The sequence below is a fragment of the Xyrauchen texanus genome, chromosome 27 (genome assembly GCF_025860055.1).
Source record: "Xyrauchen texanus isolate HMW12.3.18 chromosome 27, RBS_HiC_50CHRs, whole genome shotgun sequence".
NCBI classification, from domain to species: Eukaryota; Metazoa; Chordata; class Actinopteri; order Cypriniformes; family Catostomidae; genus Xyrauchen; species Xyrauchen texanus.
The window spans coordinates 39,070,428-39,092,875 of record NC_068302.1 but is presented as its reverse complement, the minus strand read 5'-3'; the positions used below and the strand labels follow the sequence as shown (position 1 = coordinate 39,092,875).

General features: G+C 39.4%; 1 protein-coding gene across 1 annotated transcript in view; it reads right to left on the bottom strand.

Annotated features, from left to right (window-relative positions):
• Positions 1-4,357: 4,357 nt before the first annotated feature.
• The window catches only part of LOC127621332 (septin-2), a 49,726-nt gene continuing 31,635 nt past the window's right edge, over positions 4,358-22,448 (bottom strand). Inside the window, exons 8-12 of the mRNA XM_052094891.1 lie at positions 12,521-12,622; positions 12,282-12,427; positions 9,255-9,338; positions 9,110-9,167; positions 4,358-6,473 (exon numbers count right to left, since the gene is read on the bottom strand). Coding sequence (XP_051950851.1) covers positions 6,405-6,473; positions 9,110-9,167; positions 9,255-9,338; positions 12,282-12,427; positions 12,521-12,622 — 459 coding nt within the window. The 3' untranslated portion in view covers positions 4,358-6,404. The remainder of the gene's footprint in view (positions 6,474-9,109; positions 9,168-9,254; positions 9,339-12,281; positions 12,428-12,520; positions 12,623-22,448) is intronic.

The following is a 22,448-nucleotide window of genomic DNA, read 5'->3' as shown; positions in this document are numbered from 1 at the left end:
AATGATGCAGCATCCAAGCCACTAGGTGTCAGTGTAAGTCCAAGATGACTTAAAGACAAACGTTAGTGAGTGCACATTTAACAAACACTAGAGCGGATTATTTCCACAATTGTTCTTCTGTCATACATTTGGGTCATGGGTCAATCCCCACATCCCCAGATTAAGTACATCAGAAATCAATTCATACTACTTGCATGCATACTTAAAAGAACGTACTGTTTTACTGGCTGAAAAGGGCGTCCTTCATCAACTACAGGACATACTGTGACAGTACGCGGGTTCAGAAGCATGAACTGTTCCTTGCAAGACTCGAACTGACAACCTCCTGATTTCCAGGCCAAACCTTTAACCACTACCCTCTACAATCTGTCAATCAAATGCCTTAAATGTAACATCAGTAACTGACTTCATCATCAGCATCATGCATATGAAGACAAACGCCACAGTAAAACTGACATGTTGAGCTACAGTACATGGAAAAGATATCATACTGTCCTCAGTCATACTGAGATGGAAGTTTCTTGCTGTGGCATTTCAGCAACTGCACAGGCCATCTGACTTTATGATCAAAAGCATCTTTAATGATGCCATCTGTCACAGCTTATGCAGCTGTGCAATTTTCTGGACTGACAGCATGAACTAGAGCGACACTTAGAGATAAATAAAGACGTGAGAAATGGCAGCCATGCAGCCTTCCGCACCATTAAGCTATTAAACATCAATGCAAAGACGACGACAAGAGGAGAAGCAAAGAAAAGGGTTTGGAGGATTACAGTGAGAGACTGACAGAACGTTTGTGTGTGGGTGTTAACTGTTGCATATCTGCTCTTGTGTAGGATGGTGGACTCCCTAGTGACTGCATATGTGTGTGTGTGTTCATGGATAAAGTGCTGGTAGCTGAATAAAATCCCAAATGTTCTTGATGGTGAAACAACAAGCTTATTGCACAAAAGGATTAGTGCTATTACAACTATTGATTTGAACTTGTTAGCAAATATGATTTCACTCTCATATATTAACACTCACAATCAAGCAACTCTGATGCACTATGCATGCAATAAAGTTGTCATATATTTTCACGATTTATTCTGTAGGTGCACACGGTGTCTGCGACTTTGAAAGCGTGGGTAAAAACACGCACCTAATTTGTCATGTCTTTCTTTTTAACAGCTGTAATAATAATGAACACAACATATTGTATAGCTACACAGACATCAGAATTCTACTTTTATTGCATCTGAGATATACAGATTATCTGTATGTGTGTTCCCTGGGTATCGAACCCATGACCTTTGCATTGCTGGAGCACAGAAACTTGAAAGTTTGCCATTACTTGCATAAAGTAATGCTGCAATGGTGCATAAACCTCACATACACTCTTGCTCGTGTAACCATGACAACACCTACAGAGAGCAATACTGCTCTATCCAAGCTCAAAGTGATAGAGCACACACATTTTACTGCATATTTCTTTTAAGGGGATCAGAAAAGGTTTGCATGACAAAGCTAAGATGAATGCATGGCAATGAAAAAAAATTATCTTCTGACCAGAATGATGCATGATGACAATCTTATGAGAAGTGCGTCAGCCGAGGGTGGGTGACAGACCGTCAGCACAATCTGCTGTATCGCCTTTAAACCTCAAAAAACAGGAGTATGCACACACAAGAATGCCTTCAACACCACGGCAAAGGTTTAAAACGGAGGACAAAATCAGCTCTCGCGCAGTCAAATTGCTTATATGCGCTTGTTGCATGCTTATTAAATGCATTTTAACAGTGGAAATTGTGCATGGTTTGTGAATTTAATTTTAAAACTGTAAACCCTTGTGCAACCTTCGAGACATTTTTGTCTTTTTCATTTTTGTTTTTTCGATCATTTTAGCTGTGTTAATGCCAACGGCATACATTTTACTAAAGGTGTGTATTTTGGGGGTAATTTTGATATTTCAACCTCAGTTCCTATAATACATCTATAATACACTGTGTACACAAAATAGTTACACTCAGGACAACATGCCCCCATTGAAACTCATTAAAATGGCAATATTTGATCCCAGTGCAAATAAAGCATAAAATTATGAATTATGTGATATTATGCTTTCATTCCGGAGACCTGGCATCAAAATTTACATCGTAATATTTTCCACCAGATGGCGCCATTTTCCTAATATTTAGCCTATGGAGCAAATACAAGCTTTTTTCCTATTTTCTGTTTGCTGTATTATAGAGAACTGCAGGCCAGCTGAATAAATGATGCAGCTAAAATTGTGTGGGTGTGTTGATATGGATGTCAGTGCACGTTTTATTTACGTATTGAGAAATGAGTGTCTGTGTGTGTGTGTAAAAAACAACAGTGGCATTATGTAAACAAACTGGCATTTAAAGGGTTAAAATCTGGAAAATTAATGAATATTTGGTAGTCATGATCAAGACTGATGTTCGATAAAAAATCGAAGTCAGTGAAAGTGGAAAATAATATTAAATATATATTTTTATGGCAGTTTTTTGACGAGGACTTTATTATAAGGTCCAGAGTGTGAGTTTTTTTTTAAATTTTTTTATATATGACTGCACAAAAAATAATAATGCATAAAAATCAATGTTGTTGCTAATCATTGACATATCCCAGACTATGATCACGCAAAAAAAGCATTTAGTATATGGAAAATATTATTTGTTTTTTTTTTCCCATAAAAACAACAGTTGCATTATATAAACAAACAGGCATTTAAAGGGTTAAACTCCTGAATGTATATTTGGTAGTTACAATAACCAATTGAAAGTGGAAATTAATATTAATATATAATATTATTATGGCAGTTTTAAGACGCGGACATTTTTGTCCTCTAAGGACCCCTGAGTAACTTTTGTAAATTGACGCACAAGGGTTAAACAGTAGGAAAATTGTGCATTGCGGTGCAGGTGGACGGTTTCTTACCTCGCTGTCCTCTGAGCGCGCGCAGCATCAGCAGCAGGTCGGATGAGGGAAGCAGGTGGCGCGCGGAGGCGGGAGGGATGAAGATGGCCATAAAGAGAGACATAATCAGGATTAAATCCACTTAAACACACTCAAGCAGAGTAAAAACTGTCACCGTTTCTCTCACATTACCGGATTTGACCATCCTGCTCTTGTACCGGATGTTCGTGATCATGTTTCGGGGTGTCTTATCTGCACTGTTCCGGCTGCTGCTTCGGGTTCCGTCAGTCTCATCCTCAGTGTCGCAGGGAACTCCAGTCGAAGAAGAGGAGGCGTGGCCACAGCTAATGAAACTCCGCCCATGTACACGTCAATCATGACTTACAGAATATCATATTATTACTATATTTCTTAATTGAAATATATCCCCTGCTCCTGTAAAATTGATTAAATTTAAAATGATATATTTATAACTTTTTTATTATCATTATTATTATTGGAAAGACCCTTATTTTATGTCTTGTTTTTGTGTTCTTTACATTGTAGCCCTATAATTAGCAGTTATTTCAATTTGTCCTATTTATTTCGGATATTTGTTACTTTGTGTTATAAATGAAAGGATTACAATTTGCATATTTTAATAATTCAATTTAACATGCATAAGGGCACACATAATCATACATTTTATATTTAATTTAGTATATTGTCTTATGTTTTCATAATTGAACTTTATATACTATTTACTGATTTACTAAATAATTCACTTAATTTACCTCATTTTAAAATGAACCTAATAAATAGTAAAATATAAAGTTGTATTACAAAAATCTTACATTTGTTTAGTATTTTTAGATTTAATTATATTTTCTTATTATATTTCATATTTAAACCATATATAATATTTATACTTCTAAATGATATGTATAATATTTCACTTAATTTACCGCTTTTTAAAATGTACCTAAAAACAAGTTTTAAAGTTGAATTTGGTGGCAAACGTAATCTAAAATTAGTGTTATATTTTTATATTTAATTTAGTATATTTTCTTATTATATTTCACATTTAAATCTTATATAATATTCATAATTATAAAATAAATGAGTAACTTTTACTTATAAATTCACTTTCCCTTATTTCAAATTGACCTAAAAATAAAGTTTGTCTATAGTAAAATATTATAAAGTTGTGTTCTTGTGATTTAAAATTTTAAAAAAGTAAAAAATAAAAACCTGTACCAAGTAATTTACATTAAATCTATAAAACAGGCATGCAATTCACAAGTCAATGAAACTGCTCAAAAATGGATGATTTCCAAGCCATTTATCTAGTTATAAGAGTAAAAAAAAATCCTTTATAATATAATAAGGGGATATGGAAGATAAAAATGTGTCTATTCGCCTAACCAAACACATGAAAAGATTCAAGTTCAAAGGAAATTGCAGCATTTCACCACAGATGAATCAGAAAGTGACTTTATTTCTCAACATGAGTAAATACAAAAATGAAGCAAGCATTAATGTTACTGTACCATGAACTGAAAACCTTTAATCTTATTAAAAAGGCCAAAACAGGAGATAACCAAGTCAAAATAACTGGGCTGAACCACAAATTAAACAAAATCAGTGTGTTTACAGTAGACCATAATAACTCGTTCTTTTTTAAAGCTAGTACCGCTGATTAATTAAAACACATTAAACGGTCCAGCTGTTAAACAAGAAATATAAAGATCAACTTTATTTTTAACACTGTAGTAGATGTTATCATGTTTAGGAGGAGCAGGGGCGGAGCCAGGAGTTTTTCAAAGGGGTGATCAGACAGGGGCTAGGGATCACTGCTGTGTGTGTGTGTGTGTGTGTGTGTGTGTGTGTGTGTGTGTGTCTGGGGGGGGGAGATACAATGACATCCGGGACAGAGAGGTGTGGCGATCTTGGTGTGAACACATGTTAAGTTTGTACAGAGATGATGTCACCTCTAAAGAACTAAATTGTGCCAAAAAATGACTAAAACAGCTACTGCGATTGGGGTGGCCAGGCTTCGGTCCATGGCGGCCACGGCCACCCATGGTCACCCCCTAGCTCCGCCACTGAGTAGGAGTAGTAGAAGAGTAGCTCAAAAATAAAAAGCAATAAAACTATATATATAAAACCACAGAAAATGTGTGCAGAATGTTCCTAGGAAAGGTGGCGTTAAGGCATTTCTGTGAATGATTTCAAAAATCTAAATACGAAGTGGGATCTGACATAAAGAAGCTGACCGAGTGCTTCCATGATAAACACTTTCACGTCATTTTAGTACCATCACTCCATTCACACGCTCAAAATAAGAAAGCTGAACTCTCAAACATTCACCAATCAAAATGGTGCTAATCAGACATTACATCATCATCAAAACAATACAAACAAAATGTGGCAATATTGACCAATCATTTAGCTTTTATCTCCTTTCTATTATTCAGTATTGTCCACTAGAGGGAAACGCCGCCCTACAAAAGACTTTGCACCCTATAGATTCATTTTAAAAATTTGATTGAACATATTTAGATAAAATGATTTGTGAGCATTTAACTCTTTCATTTAAATTTGCATTGGCTACTTTCATGTTAGCAGGTACAGTGTGTATGGAAAGTATTCAGACCCCCTTAAATTTTTCACTCTTTGTTATATTGCAGCCATTTGCTAAAATCATTTAAGTTCATTTTTTCCCTCATTATTGTACACACAGCACCCCATATTGACAGAAAAACACAGAATTGTTGACATTTTTGCACATTTATTAAAAAAGAAAAACTGAAATATCACATGGGGTGCTGTGTGTACAATAATGAGGAAAAAAAATGAACTTAAATGATTTTAGCAAATGGCTGCAATATAACAAAGAGTGAAAAATTTAAGGGGGTCTGAATACTTTCCGTACCCACTGTATATCTACATGAAAAACATAGTGCTAAGCACTACAGACACCCTCAGAAAACAGCCAAACTTTGATATTAATTCATGTGCACGAATGAGTCACGGTTATAAACCTGTAGGAAGACTCTAAACTTAACTAGACTCATCTACAAAAAAAACAAATGCTAATTTTATTCAATTTCCCCACTATAAAAGCACCGTATCTGTGTTAGACAGTGTTAATGGATCAGCTGGTAAACATATGCGATGCGGATACATGATAACGTCTATATAAGCAGCAAATAAATGGAGTTTGGCACAGAAAAAGATTCAGACTGCCTTTGAAATCTCCAGGATTACATTTGTGAATGAATGACTATAAATGACTGAGGGCGTTTTCCCTGATGGGACAGAGACCGTTGACAAAATGACGTCATAATGGACCATTTGAAAAGTGTAGAGTAGCTGTAAAGTAGTACAAGTCATATGATCTAGATGACATTAAAATGAGGGATTTAACGGTAAATATGGTTTAAAAATGGGGAACATTTGAGGAAGATGTCCTGTTCCCACAACACACTCGTAGACACACGTTCTTAGTCGTCTCCTGGTTTCATTCTCATCTGCGCTTGCATCTGAGCGATCATCTGCTGCATGCGCATCAGCTGCAAGAGAAATAAAGATGCAGATAATGCGACAACCATGCTGCAGTCTGGTGCAGTGGAACATTTATTTATTTCTGAAATGAATCAAAAAGGCTAAAATGAGGTTATTGCATGACCCCAAAACACCTCACGAAGACGGACACGTACACATGCACGACGTAAAACAAACACAATTATCCAGTCATCTCTAATTAAGGCCTAAATCACAACAATCATGATAATTAGGGAGCATACTGTACACAACTGCCCTTCTAAATCATTACCGCTGTTGATAATGTTGCTCAATACTAATCTAAACCCATTCTATACATGCCTCAAGGCACAAGCTACATTGTGACAAAACAATTAAAAGGTTCAAACATCTCTGAGTGTTCCGTACGGCAGGAAGCTAATGTCATTTCCTGTGTAGACGTGCATGTTTACAAATTGTTCTGATGGTGTCCACGCCCGACCGGGACATACGTTCCCATTGGCCAAAGTACTGCACAAAAATTACAAACGGAACGCCAGAGTCATTAATGCACAGGATGATGGCTCCAAAACCACAACACGTCCATAACAAGAGACAGAGAACACGAGAGAGTTCAGACCGACTGCACAAATGCTAGAGGGGGGGTCACAACGGCCAACTTGTTGACTTGTCATCCAACAACCAACTAGTCGATTAGTGAGGTGACTGACTAGTATATAAGGGTGTTTCTTCAATTTCGGGCACTTTTATTTCCAATACACGTTCTTTTTGTTATATGAAGATCGCATTAAAACGGAGTTGGAAACTTTTTAACCAGGCCTTTGCCGTTCATTTTTGGTACTTTTCAAACGCATTTTATTTATAGATTTGATTGTTTTAGCCTCGTCCCAGACTTTCAATATTAAACTATGAAAATCAACAATAAATGTACTAATTATTACACGTTTAAAACTATGATAATCTAAACAGAGAATGAAATGAACACATTTTTCAATGTTTATTGAGTGAAAACGATTTCTCGCAATTTTTCAAAAATTACGACTGTCCCATAGTTGTTCCACCACACCAACCAATGTTGCCCCATTAACGTTTTTTCAAAGGTTAGTGTACTTGATAGCCAATGTGTCAGTGAAGAGCATGCACGAGATGAAATATGAGTTGAAATAAATAAAAATCAAGGTAAATATCCCTTGTGAGTAGAATATTATTATTCAACATAATTTCCAATGAAGCTGTAATATAGTCAAAAGATGCCAAAAAGTGTGAAAATATGATTTAACCCTTTAAGCTCTGAACAAGATTTCCTGTTTTAGGCTTATAACTATATAAACAAGGAGGGTCAAGTGTTTGGTATCATTGTAAAGACAATTTTTCAAATATTTTAATGATATAAAATATGACAAATTCTGAGACTCTCAGCCTAAAAAACGGCTGAAAACCAAAAAATGTTGCCAAAAATCTGCCTTTTTCTTCTTATTTTTCACATTAGACATTATAGATCTCTGGGTGTAAATAAATTGGCTCCAAAAAACTAACATTGTGCTTCGTGTGGATTACCTAATGATCTATGCATCCAATTACCTGATGCGTGGGCTAGTTTGAAACATAATCGCCTCCTCTAAATAACGGTATGTGATATTTTATGTTACTTTTCTATTTTAAGTTATTAGCGAAAACACGGCATGTAAGCAACACCACATAAATGTCAAAGACATATACTTAGCTATTACTCCCTATATTTTTTATCTGTGAGTTAAACAAATAGGCTGGTTGTATTTGAGAGATTTCCAACAACATATGACGCATGTCTATTCGATGAGATTGATGCTTTTACTAATTATCTAAACCACTTCTGATATGTCTGCAAATTTAAAAGCGCCTGTTCAGTTTTGGTCATAATGCCAACATGCATGCGTTGGAAAGTAAAGCTTTTAAGCTTTCAAACGACACCTATTTTGTGTCGGTCAAGGCAGAAGATATTGATATTTTGACAAGCTTTTGTTTCTCACAAGCCCATCCGAGCTTAAAGGGTTAATTGTGTGTTTTTAGGATACATCAAATGTTAGAAATGAAATTAGCAAGACAAAACGGTCTGCAATTTTATTTCAAAAACATTAAAAATGTCATTTCCACCAGAATTTGAGATGTGCTGGAAATGACACTGTGGTGGGAATTTTCATGACTTTCAATAAAACTAAATTTGACAGAAATCTCCTATGATGCATGTACATCCAATGTTGGACGTTGTTAGTGGACAAATTAAATAAACTAGTGAGAGGGTGAAAGTGTTTTAACAAGACTTTACTTTCTAGAAACTCAGTGCTAAAAGCACCTGAAGTTGAAGAACCATCCTTAAATATATATTTTGTAATATAAATGATCCTTAAATAGTAAAGTAGCATTTATAAATGATCCCCTTTAAAATACCACTGCAACTGTTGAGACGTATTTTTAAGATGCGTTGTGTTGTTAAAATAGTCCAACTTTACAAAATGTGTCTTGCGACTCCTGGATTCTGTTCTATACTATTGCACATCCATAACAGCCCAATTATACAAAGCATTCTTAAGACCAATTAGTCGACTAATCATTCAAATGCTTAATCAACAAGTAGACTTTGAAAAGATGTTGTTTAGCACATCCCTAATGTGTATGTGGGACCCACCTCGGCTTCCTTCTGCAAGAGGATCTGATCTTTGTCCAGCACGTCCTCCTCAACCGCTCTGTAAGACACACGCGTCATCAATCCCAAATGTTCACACAGTTAATCAACAGGCTGAAACGGTGATTGTGTTTGTTGATTCCCATACCTGCCGGCTATCTTTAGTCTCTCCGAACGGAAGTTCTCATAATGGAGGTCTTGAGTGACCTCCTGTAGGTCCTGCATGTGAGTTCTACATACACAGAAACAACATTTTAAAGGCACAATTCACCTAAAAAGTTACAATTCTGTTATCAGTTACTCACCCTCATTTCATCAGAAATGCTTGTTTTCATTCAACAAAAAAGGACAAACCATAAAACTATCATTTGAAGCCATACGACAGATTTGCGCAACAACAGACCAACATTTAAGTTGTCAATTGCTTAAATTTACCCCACAGAAAAAGCTTTAAAACAACATGAGGGTTGATGTCAATGATGAGAATATTTTTGGGCATACTATCTCTTGTCGAAAGTAGATTTCTGCCAGCAGAGGGAACTACAGAACAAAAATACAGAAATCCAGCTTTAGTAAGAGCTTCACCCAATGACAGAAATGAACTTTATTAAGATGCAATATCTGCCATCAGGATCGATTTTCAAGGGAGTATTTTTGACTTGTATTAGGGCATAAAGGGTTTCTAGCAACACATCATGTCATACATTTATGTCAAAGCCTTAGAATAGAATATTATGAAATGCGTGTCAAATTTAGTTTTTACAGATTTAACATTTCTGGGGCATTTTTGTCACTTTTAGTGGCATTTCTGCCCCAAACCCCGTTTCAACTTCATATCTTGTTTCACAACCCTTGTCATCTAATTGTATCATCTAATGAAACTCTACCGGTCACATATTTAACCCTTTAATGCATACTTTGGGTCTTTAGTGACCCAGGACCTCATTCCAACCCCTGTACCTCATCCATTTGTGCCCAGCCATCTTTAGTATTCCACAACCTTCCTCTTCTGTATAGCGTAAAAGGGAAAATAAAAATATTTGCACATAATATAACCAAAAGTTAAGACTACCATAAATCCTATTTTAATAACGATCTCATATCTTTATAAGTTTACTATTACAAGACAAATTTGTATTAAATTCATACAAATGACTGCTACATCACATTGATTTTCTGTGTGACAGTGTCGAATTATCAGATTTCCATATGCATATATAGATTGTGACCAAAAATACTGGCACTCTTGGTAAATATGAGCAAAGGCAGCTGTGAAAAATGTCACAAAAATCGAACCTTTAATTTAAGTTAATAATAGAAATTGGGGAAAAATCTCAAATAAATTAACATTTTTCTCCAATACACGTCTGCAACAATTATTGGCACCCCTAGAAGTTCCCATCCATATTTAACATTGTTTAGTGCACCTGCGTGTCTAGGAACATGAAACTGTTCAGCCATGACTTCCTGTTTCACAAGGGTATAATATGAGATAACACACAGGCCAAATTATCTTAGTCATCCATCACAATGGGTTCTAATGTGCGACATAAAGGTTGTTGAGCTTCACAAAATGGGAGGTGGCTATAAGAAAATAGCTTAAGCATTGAAAATACCCATTTCTACCATCAGGGCAATAATTAAGAAGTTCCAACCAACTGGAGAAGTTAAGCATCGGCCTGGAAGAGGACGTGTGTCTATATTGTCCCCACGCACGCTGAGGAGGGTGGTTCGAGTGGCCAAAAATTCTCCAAGGGTCACAGCTGGAGAATTGCAGAAATGAGGTGTGTGTTGGGGACAGAAAGTCTCCATAACTACAATCACACGTATATCAAATCAGGTATATGGAAAAGTACCTCATGGCCATGGTTAAATATGGTGGTGGATTTTTAATGTTGTGGGGCTGTTTTTATGCCACAGGTTCTGGACATCTTGTTTGGATGCATGGCATCATGGACTCTATCATATACCAACAGATAAAAATAATCAAAACATAACAGCCTCTACCAGAAAGCTTAAAATGGGCCCTGGTTGGATCTTCCAGCAAGACAATGACCCAAAACACACACTAAAATCAACAGAAAAATGGTTCACGGACCACAAAATCAAGGTTCTGCCATGGCTATACCAGTCCCCTGACCTGAACCCCATAGAACATCTGTGGGGTGAACTGAAGAGGAGAGTACACCAACATGGACCTCTGAATTTAAAGGAGAGATTCTGTATGGAGGAAGGGTCTCAGATCCCTTGCCATGTGTTCGCCAACCTCATTAAGGCATTATAGAAGACTCAGAGCTGTTATCTTGGCAAAGGGTGGCAGTGAAAAGTATTGGTATTGCCACACATATATTTGACAAATATATTTGTTTTTTGATAAAACTTGTGTTGCGTTTGCAATTGTTTGAGATCTATTGGAGGATAGATTTTTTTTGTGAATATTTTAAAATGAAAGATCAAAAGGATAAACAATATTTTTTCTCATATTTACCAGGGGTGCAAATATTTTTGGCCACAACTGTACATGCTATTTCTTATTCAAGGTGGCGCTGATGTGTCAGTTATTTACATTTGACATTGCTATTTGAAGAAGCAAAATGGAAGTAAATTATAGCTTTATAAGTTTAACACATGAAAAATATGGTTTGACTTTTGTCATTTGAGTGTACTACTGAAATTATGAAAGTTGTGCAACTATTAAGACTCAAAAAGTGCCTGAGAAAATACACGTTTAACTTATGTAGCTTAATAATATGTGTTTGACAGCCAGTTGCATCCCATGAAATTTCAGTGTGGAAGTAATGAATCCTGTTCTGTATTTGTTGCATCATCTCTTTGCTATATGAATAATAAAACATAAGAATATATCAGAATATATCCTATTCTATTATTTGCAAATTTACTTGAAAATGTTTTGGAAATTTGACATTTTGTAGGTCCATTAGTGACAGATATATGCCCAGTCTCTAAAGACATGAGATATTTCATAATGTTTGGCAAAACACACATGCATTTAAGGTTTATAAATGATCATTTACTCACCCGTATGCCGTTCTAAACACAAAAGGAGATATTCTATTTATTAATATAAAATATTAGCCTCAGTCACCATTCACTTCCATTTAAATTTCTGGGTGAACTGTCCCTTTAAGAGATCTCAGCTCGCATGTCAACTCACACTAGCATTGTGCGTAGTTTGAGGAAGTCATTGTGTTCAGGGTTCTCCACCTCTACCACACCCCATGGGTACAAACGTCCACGGATCTTCTTGCCCTTCACCTCGATCAGCTGGTTTGAGCCGATCACGGCAAACGGGATGCTGGCCTGCACACAAACATTCTCGTTTAGCTTTGATCAGGAGTCGTTGGAGGTCGGGCAGTGAGTCGATTATGAACCTAAATCTATTTGACCTCTGACCTTGAGGACACGCGTCTGTTCCTTGAATTCTTCGTCTTCGTCCGAATCGGCGTCAGGAAGCTGGTAGATCCGGATGCCTTGCTCGCTGATCTCATCCAAAATCTGCATAAAAGAAAATGCAGACTTCAGATATTTTAAGTAGTCATAAAGTTATAAAATCATAAACCTTTGGTACAGATTTTCTGTGCTGACAGTGTGATCGAACCAGCTGAATTGTTTTTAAATGGCACTTTTAAGATTAAAATGCACATGGCAAGAAATCTTAATTATAATTTTCATTATTTATTTATTTTTTTAATAACAACTGAAATGTGTGATTTTTGGGATGTTAAAAAAAACGTCGCTAGTGGTGCAGAAATTGCATACTTAAACAATCTTTATGATAGTTTTAATTAACTTTTTATTTTAAATAATTTTATATGAGAAAAATTTAAAACATGACAGGAAATAACAGGAACAAGGCTAATGGGATCGGGACACATGAGCGTGAATTTTCAATGTGTCTCACGCATTTGCCAACCACTAGGCCACAGCTCCTACATGGCAACCAATCCTACATTTTATTACAAGACTGAAATGTTTTTGCACATCTTACTACAAATTTACTAGATGGATTAAAGATAAAATTGCAAGTCATCTACAGTAAAATTATTTGGTTTCTCTGCATCTTCTGCACATTTGAGATCTTCCCAACCGTGGCTCTATATGAGGTCCAGATTTTGAAGATTGAGGGACAAATACACAACTGTTACAAAAGGTGCAAACAATTATTGATGCTCAAGAAGGCACGCGGCAAGCGTATGACATCCTTGCCATGGAATCCACGCTGCAAGCGTATGACGTCCTTGCCATGGAATCCACGCGCTGCAAGCGTATGACGTCCTTGCCATGGAATCCACGCGCAACAAGCGTATGACGTCCTTGCCATGGTATCCACGCGAGCAAGCGTATGACGTCCTTGCCATGGTATCCACGCAGCAAGCGTATGACGTCCTTGCCATGGTATCCACGCTGCCAAGCGTATGACGTCCTTGCCATGGTATCTACGCAACAAGCGTATGACGTCCTTGCCATGGTATCCACGCAGCAAGCGTATGACGTCCTTGCCATGGTATCCACGCAGCAAGCGTATGACGTCCTTGCCATGGTATCCACGCGCCAAGCGTATGACGTCCTTGGCATGGTATCCACGCGCCAAGCGTATGACGTCCTTGCCATGGTATCCACGCGGCAAGCGTATGACGTCCTTGCCATGGTATCCACGCGGCAAGCGTATGACGTCCTTGCCATGGTATCCACGCGGCAAGCGTATGACGTCCTTGCCATGGTATCCAAGCGCATGACGTCCTTGCCATGGTATCCACACGCCAAAAGTATGACGTCCTTGCCATGGTATCCACGCGCCAAGCGTATGACGTCCTTGCCATGGTATCCACGTGCCAAGTGTATGGCGTAATTGCCATGGTATCCACGCAGCAAGCGTATGACATCCTTGCCATGGTATCCACGCGGCAAGCGTATGACGTCCTTGCAATGGCATCCACGCACATGATGTCCTTGCCACGGTATCCACGTGCATGATGTCCTTGCCACGGTATCCACGCGCATTGCCACGGTATCCACGCGCCAAGCGCATGACGTCCTTGCCACGGTATCCAAGCGCCAAGCGTATGATGTGCTTGCCATGGTATCCACGCCAAGCGTATGAAGTGCTTGCCATGGTATCCACGCGCCAAGCGCATGACATCCTTGCCACGGTATCCACGCGCCAAGCATATGATGTGCTTGCCATGGTATCCACGCGCCAAGCGTATGATGTCATTGCCATGGAATCCACGCACTCAAGCGTATGACATAATTGCCATGGTACCCACGTGGCAAGAGTATAACGTCCTTGCCATGGTATCCCCGCACCAAGCGTATGACGTCCTTGCCATGGTATCCACTCGCCAACGTACGACGTCCTTGCCATGGTATCCACTCGCCAAGTGTATGACGTGCTTGCCACGGTATCCACGCACCAAGCGTATGACGTGCTTGCCACGGTATCCACGCGCCAAGCGTATGACGTCCTTGCCACGGTATCCACGCAGCAAGCGTATGACGTCCATGCCACGGTATCCCCGCGCCAAGCGTATGACGTCCTTGCCACGGTATCCACGCGCCAAGCGTATGATGTCCTTGCCATGGTATCCACGTGCCAAGCGTATGACGTCATTGCCACGGTATCCAGATACATTTCAGCAGATTTGCAGAAAAATAAGAATGAAAGTATCGTCAAATCAACGTGCAACGCTTCGAAATTGCTTCTCTTCTCTGCAAACGATACCAAAGACATTAGCGAGAAGGAAAATTAGTACATCAAATGTAAGTAGAAAAAAACTCTGTGAGCCTACCAGCTGAAACCAGGACATAATTACAATGTTTAGAGAATTGTTGGGACACACCTCTTCAAAGCGGGACGTCTGGTCACCCTACTTCAACGCAAAGAGAAAACAATCCCTCATACAACATTTAAAGCCATGACCATATGAATTAAAGACTTGTTGTTCCGATTTAAGACCTTTTTAAGGCCTTATTTTGCGGAAGGGCAAATTAAGACCTTTTTAAGACCCGCGGAAACCCTGATTGTCCATTTATTTATTTGGCAAGTAGTCGTGTAATAAGCGGGATAATGAGAAGTCAGAGATGGTAATTTTCACAATATAAACACCGAGCAAATTACGACGTTCCAAAAAGCACATAAAGGCATCATAAAAGTAACCCATACGACTCCTATGGTTAAATCCATGTCTTCTGAAGCGGTCAAACCGGTTTTATGTGAGAACAAATCAAAACATAACTCCTTTTTCACAAAAAATCTTGTCCCCTTGGCGATCATGATTTCAAGTTCGATTACACGTCATAGCCCCATCTATCGCTCCGAGCATTCGTCAAGCGCTAGGAAATTTAATCAAGTTTGAAATCATGATGGTGCCTAGAGACTGCAATCGCAAGATGTAACGTGAAAAATGTGTTACATTTTGGCCCATTCTCACCCAAAACAAACTGGATTGCTTCAGAAGACATTAACTAAACCACTGAAGACGTATGGATTTCTTTTATGCTGCCCTTATGTGCTTTTTGGGGCTTCAAAGTTCTGGCTACCATTCACTTGCATTTTAAGGACCGACAGAGCTGAGATATTCTACATATCATGGCAGGATTTTCTTCCAAAACTCTGGAAACTAAACTGGTCCATTTCTTGCACTTGTAACGGTTCTCTCAGCATGTTGTCAAACTGGAACGCTCTCACAGGATTCTAAGGAAGCTGAGAAGTCTTTGATGCTGAAAACAGGAATTGTATGAATCACGCTAGGTAAGTGAACACAGAACGACTTGGTCCACATATACAGCACAGTAGCACAGTGAATTTGGTGCTAATCAGTAGGAGAAGCAGCCTGATGACAGATATGGTCGGCAGACACTTGGAGATGTAAACAGATGTTGGGCAGACAGCTGAAAACATTAACCTAATTACCCCATGACCTGAAGATCAGCTCCTAGATTTTAAAAAAAATCCCCTTACAAACACAAAACTGAAATTGTGCAAACTACACTAAATGGCCACAATTATGTGCACACGTGAACATCACACCCAAATGTGCTTTTTGAACATTTAATCCCCTGATCATTGGAATTAAATGGCCATGAATCACCAAAACATATTTTTCTAGATTTTAAACAGATTTGATAAAAAGCATAAACTTTCATTTCATTGAGGGATTTATTTGACCATTTCTCCTGGTTTGAACTCAACATTGAGAGGATGTGATATATTTGTTTGAAATGTACACTACATTTGAGCACATACTCATCACTGGTTTCTTTCCATGTACATTTCGCTACGTTTATGCCTCTCATCCACACTAGAACGGTACTTTCCACCGGCAAACGGGGTGTTTCGAAAAGCTCCTTTAAATCGCATCCTTTTGAAACCGAAAATGTTAGGAAACAGAAAACAGAAACGGCTGAGTGTGAATGTGCCCTTAAGCCTAATCGAAAACATTTGTGCAATAATCTTCATTACCAACAAAAAAGGCGGCCTGGGTAGCTCAGCGAGGATCGATGCGGACTACCACCCCTGGAGTCACGAGTTTGAATCCAGGGCGTGCTGAGTGACTCCAGCCAGGTCTCCTAAGCAACCAAATTGGCCTGGTTGCTAGGGAGGGTAGAGTCACATGGGGTAACCTCCTCGTTGTCACGATTAGTGGTTCTCGCTCTCAATTGGGCGTGTGGCGAGTTGTGTGTGGCTCGTTTAGAGTAGCATGAGCCTCCACATGCTGCGAGTCTCCGCGGTGTCATGCACAACGAGTCACGTGATAAGATGCGCGGATTGACGGTCTCATAAGCGGAGACAACTGAGACTCGTCCTCCACCACCCGGATTGAGGAAACCATGCCAACTAAGTAGTGGGAATTGGGCATTCCAAATTGGGAGAAAAATTAATAATTTAGAATATTGATTTTTCCCTCCTTTATTTAAAAAGATGCAAAAATGTCAGTTACCACAGAACATTTGTAAAATTTAAAAAATGTAATACAATTGAATTGAGTAATCATTAATAAAATAAAATAAATATAATAATTTATTTATTTATTTATTTTTTAAACAATTCTATTTGACGGAATTTAAGATTGTAAATCTTAAAATTAGGCTAAAATAATTTTTTGGGGTGTACAATAAGGGACAAACAATGGAAGTGAATGGGGCCAGTACATAAACATTAAAATACACACCGTTTCAAAAGTATTTGCCAGATTAGGACTTTCTTTGTGCATTACGTCGGCATGACGATATACTGTAGTAGCAATATTGGATATAACTTTAAACAGATAAGGTAAGTGATTTTATCACACTAAAATCATGTTAGCACATGCATATCGTTTACATCTTTGGAAACCATGTGTATTTTAATGTTTATGTATTGCCCCATTCACTTCCATTGTAAATGCCTCACTGGAACCATGACTCTTGCCATCTCTAGGGGTCAGAACGAATTGAGGAGAAGAACATCAGGCTCTCTGAAAACTTTGAACACTGTACTAAGTCCTATCATCTCATTTTTAATTGGTCAAGCTTTGTTCTGAGTTATAACTATATAAAAAACAAACTTCAGAAGCACCTGTGGCGGATCAGACATGAGGATTTATTTTTCTTACTTCAAAGCTGTTTTTGTATGTAGCACATTCACAATGCCATGATGTAATCGCGGCCAGAAACGCCACCAACAGCCTCTTCCTGACATTCCAAGTGCTTTCATGTAATCTCAGCGGGGACTGTGTTTCAATGGGACAGAAGCTCCTGCTTGGCTGGTCTTTATAGAAACCCTCTCCTGTTATGATTAGTCATGTTTTTATAGTGCAGAACAGCAGCAAAACGGCAGCAAGAAAGGGCCGTGCAGGACCGTGTGTGTGTTATTGTTTGTGTGGGAGTCATTGTTGCATGTTCTAAGTCCAAATAAACACGCCGCAGCCGGCCCAGAGGGGCACGTGAATGTAGACACGGTTATTGAGATCAAAAAAAAATCGGGAGTTGGGTAACGAAACGTGAAAAAAAAAAAAAGAGCGTGAAAAAAATGTGAAAGCACAAGATGTTTAAGGGTCCATCATTCCCAATTGCGCCAAGTTTGGGGAGTGGACCGATGTAGATAATAAAAGCTTGGATGACTTGACCTCCAAATTGGAAAATAAACACAATGTGTCACATTGTACAAAGAAAACTGTGCAACAAAGATAATTTGATGTACTATATTGCGAGCATGAGAACTGAAAAGGGAGCTTAAGGATGCAAGAGATACTTGACCCAAAAATTACAAATCCTCATGTTGTTACAAACCCGTATGGCTTTCTTTTTTGTCTCAGTCACCATTCACTTTCATTGACTGAGGCTGTTCTTATGCCTAACATCAAACGGGCATCTCTCTCTCTCACACACACTCTCACACACACACACACACACACACACACACACACACACACACACACACACCTTAAATTGTGAAATAATTTAAATTACTTATATATAAAAATGTAGAAATATTTATACATTTTCTCCCCAATTTGGAATTCCCAATGCGCTCCAAGTCCTCGTGGTTGGCGTAGTGACTCGCCTCTATCCAGGTGGTCGAGGAAGAATCTCAGTTGCCTCCGCATCCGAGACCGTCAATCCGCGCATCTTATCGCGTGGCTTGTTGAGCACGTTACTGCGGAGACATAGTTCGTGTGGAGGCTTCACGCTATACTCAGCGGCATCCACGCACAACTCACCATGTGCCCCACCGAGAGCGAGAACCACATTATAGTGACCATGAGGAGGTTAACCCATGTGACTCTACCGTCCCTAGCAACCGGGCAAATTTGGTTGCTTAGGAGACCTGGCTGGAGTCACTCAGCACACACTGGATTCATACTCCAGGTGTGGTAGTCAGCGTCTTTACTCGCTGAGCCACCCGGGCCCCCATTCTTGGTAGTATTTATTGTATTTAATAATACGTTTTCAATATGCTTAATTATCATAATGCAACAAATCGTAGTGGTCCTTGAAATAGGCTTCATTTTCTTAAATATAAACATATAATTTGTATTATTAATATTATTTTTGGAGTGTAATATGACCTGGACATGTTTTCGTAAGATTCATTTTAAAAGCTCAACACATTTTACCCATCAAGTAACATACACACAGTCATAGACTGATGATGGTTAGTATTTCCCGGCCTACAGAAAAAGTATTAGCGTAGATTTATGTCAGCAACAAGCATTTTGACTTATGGACACATGCCTGAACAAAATCATTAGCTTTCCTTGCCATTCTTCCACCATTGAATGTGCTTGGATTGGCAGTGCATACACATGGTTGGCAGAGGCACCTGGAGTCCGGTCTGAAACAATGGTACAGGACTTTCTCCAAGGGTTCAACTCCAAAGGGAAGTGACTTTCACATTTAATGCTTGTAATTTGTTTTTCATAGGATGCATTATGAGTTGTGACCATGTGTTTGCGGAGCAAGACCAATTTGTGGATGCAAGTGAGTGAAGCTTGTACGACCTGGATGTTAGAATCAATTAAGTGGCATGATGCAATCAAATCGGTTTCCCTACAAGCTCAAATTGCTTCTATATTTCCTAATATATGAATATGGTTTCTTCACCTATCTTTGAGCACTAAATGCCAAGTAATGGCTCACTTTTAATAGCCAAGTTAAACATGAAAGGCTGTGTACTCTTTGTGTAATGTTACACTTGTACAACTAAAGAGGTGCACCAAGGCTCTATATTTGGGCCCATTAATGTTTTGTTACTTGCACTAAAATAGGAGCCAAAGACTGTTTGACAGGCACTATATTTAAGCACATGAAAACAAGTTAAATATAGTTTTCTTCTATAGACCAATTATTATGAGATTACACTTCAGGAGGCAAAACAGTAGTTTCACACAAGTTTCAGCATGAATAAGCGACCATAACCCAACCACTCCCTACAGTCTTGAAATGGTTGAGTCACTGCTTAAGAAAACACACTCTTTTGACACCTAACTTTGTTTATCAGGCAGATGATGTGGTTGACCAACTGACCCAGAATACTGTAATTAGGCCTCAAGTTCAGCAAGACCATTTTAATAGCTCGAAAAACATATTTAAAAAGGAATATTCCAGGTTCAATATGAGTTCAGGTCAATCGACAGCATTTGTGGCAAAATGTTGACTACCTCAAAAATAATTTGACTCGTCACTCCTTTTCTTTACAAAACAGCTAAAACTGGGGTGCGGAGCGGAGGGGGGGCGGGGCCGGGCTAGAATGTCGCACGTCCGGTCCCCAATCGCCCTGATAGGGCGCGCGAGGGATAAAGGCGGCCGGTGACGACGGTTTGGGAGAGAGAGAATTACGGGCATGTCCGTCATGTGTGTGTTTATGTTGGTGTGTTTTGGTTTTGAGTTTAATTAAATATTATTTATATTGACAAGCCGGTTCTTGCCTCCTCCTTGCCCATCTTAACCCCCTTTACATTGGTGCCGAAACCCGGGAAGGAGGAGGGATGCCCGTCGGCGAGTCCTCGACACTACCGTCCACCCAGGGGAGTGCCACTGCCATCTGCTGGGTGACGGAGTAGCCCGACCACCCAGACGCGGAGAACGGCCGCCGTCCGCGGGGCGAGTGGGGACTGGATTCCCCGACCTCCTGGAGCGATGGAGCCGCTGCCAGGGGCGGAGGAGTGCCCTACCGCCCCCAGAAACGCGGAGGGGTCGAGGGAAGACCGCCGTCCGCGAGGGGAGGAGGGAAGTAACTCCCCGATCACCTGGAGTGGTAGGGCCGCTGCCAGGGGCGGAGGAATGTCCCCAGGTGCCGCCAGAGAAGCGGAGGGGCGTTCTGTCCGCTGAGGATCGGAGGTTTGACTCCGGTTCGCCCGGAGAGGAGCGGCTATCGTCCGCCGGAGAGTGTGGAGGAGTGTTCGAGGACCATGCAACGGTACATCAGAGAACCAGTGAGTGAGCTTCTCTCTCTCTCTCTCTCTCTCGCACCGTGTTGGCCTTTCCCTCGCCTATTTTTTTGTTGTTGTTGTTGCTGTATTCCCCTCCTGTCTCCTCCCAGGTCGAGTAAGGCGGGGATGACCTGACCGGGCGCAAAGCACGCCCCTCCCCAGGGAAAGAGGTCATGCCGGTGGCACCCCGGCCTGAGGTAACGCCGGGAGGAGTGTGGAGCAGAGGGGGCGGGCCCGGGCTAGAATGTTGCACGCGCGGTCCCCAATCGGTGCCCCCAATCGGGGCGCGCGAGGGATAAAAGGAGGCCGGTGACGACGGTTCGGGAGAGAGAGAATTACGGGCATGTCCGTCATGTGTGTGTTTATGTTTGTGTGTTTTGGTTTTGAGTTCAATTAAATATTATTTATATTGACAAGCCGGTTCTCGCCTCCTCCTTGCCCATCTTAACATGGGGTTAAAGTGCGGCTTTCACAATGAAAGTGAATGGGGCTAATTAAACATTAAAATACCGTTTCAAAATATGGTATTTTATATAGCCACAAGAAGTAAACAATAAGCGTGCTAACATTATTTTAGTGTGATAATAATCGCCTACTAACCAAGTAGCTTAAATAATAGGCTACATGAGATTTAATCAGAATAATTTCTTCCTTTATACCCTCCAAAAAGGAGGGACACAGTTTTTTTTTTATGGTGATCAACATAATGCCACAAATTCTGTCGATTGTACATAACTTGAATTGAACCCGGAATATTCCTTTAACATTAAAGTATCAGTTTGATACTTCATGACTTTTCTTAATCTTATTGGAGCTGATTATAAACACAATTTAAATCGTCCTCCGTGAATAAATGTTACATTATTTCGGTTTGGAGTCTCAGAGACACCAGATTTAAAACATGAATAAATGTAACACATTTTTCCACGACAAGATTCTCCGATTCAAACAGACCTTTAAAAAACCTCTATATTTCTAGATAAAAGTTACTTTTCTTGATGCAACTGATTGTTAAGGATTCAATTATATCTGTCGGTCTCGAATAGGGCAAAGAAACGTATTTAAAGGAAAATAAGACGTTACATTTGAGATTACTATTACCATCTTAAACATCATGGAGGTCTCTAAAACCCAAAACAAACAGACAGTAAATTCAATCTCAAGAGAACATGATAGTTGAAGTTAATGAAAATGTTTCATAAAAAATATGTTAATGAAATCCTTAGAAGCGAGCTATGAAAATGAGCGCAAAAGCCATCAATGTAGTGTTATAAAACACTGTAAACTTCACTATTCTGCAGTAAAGCGTGACAAATTCTTAACTACGATCTCTTGTCTCTGGATTAGACCTGCAGCTCGTGAAGGTCCTTCATTCACACAAAAACACCCAGGGGTGTTGTGTAAGTCTA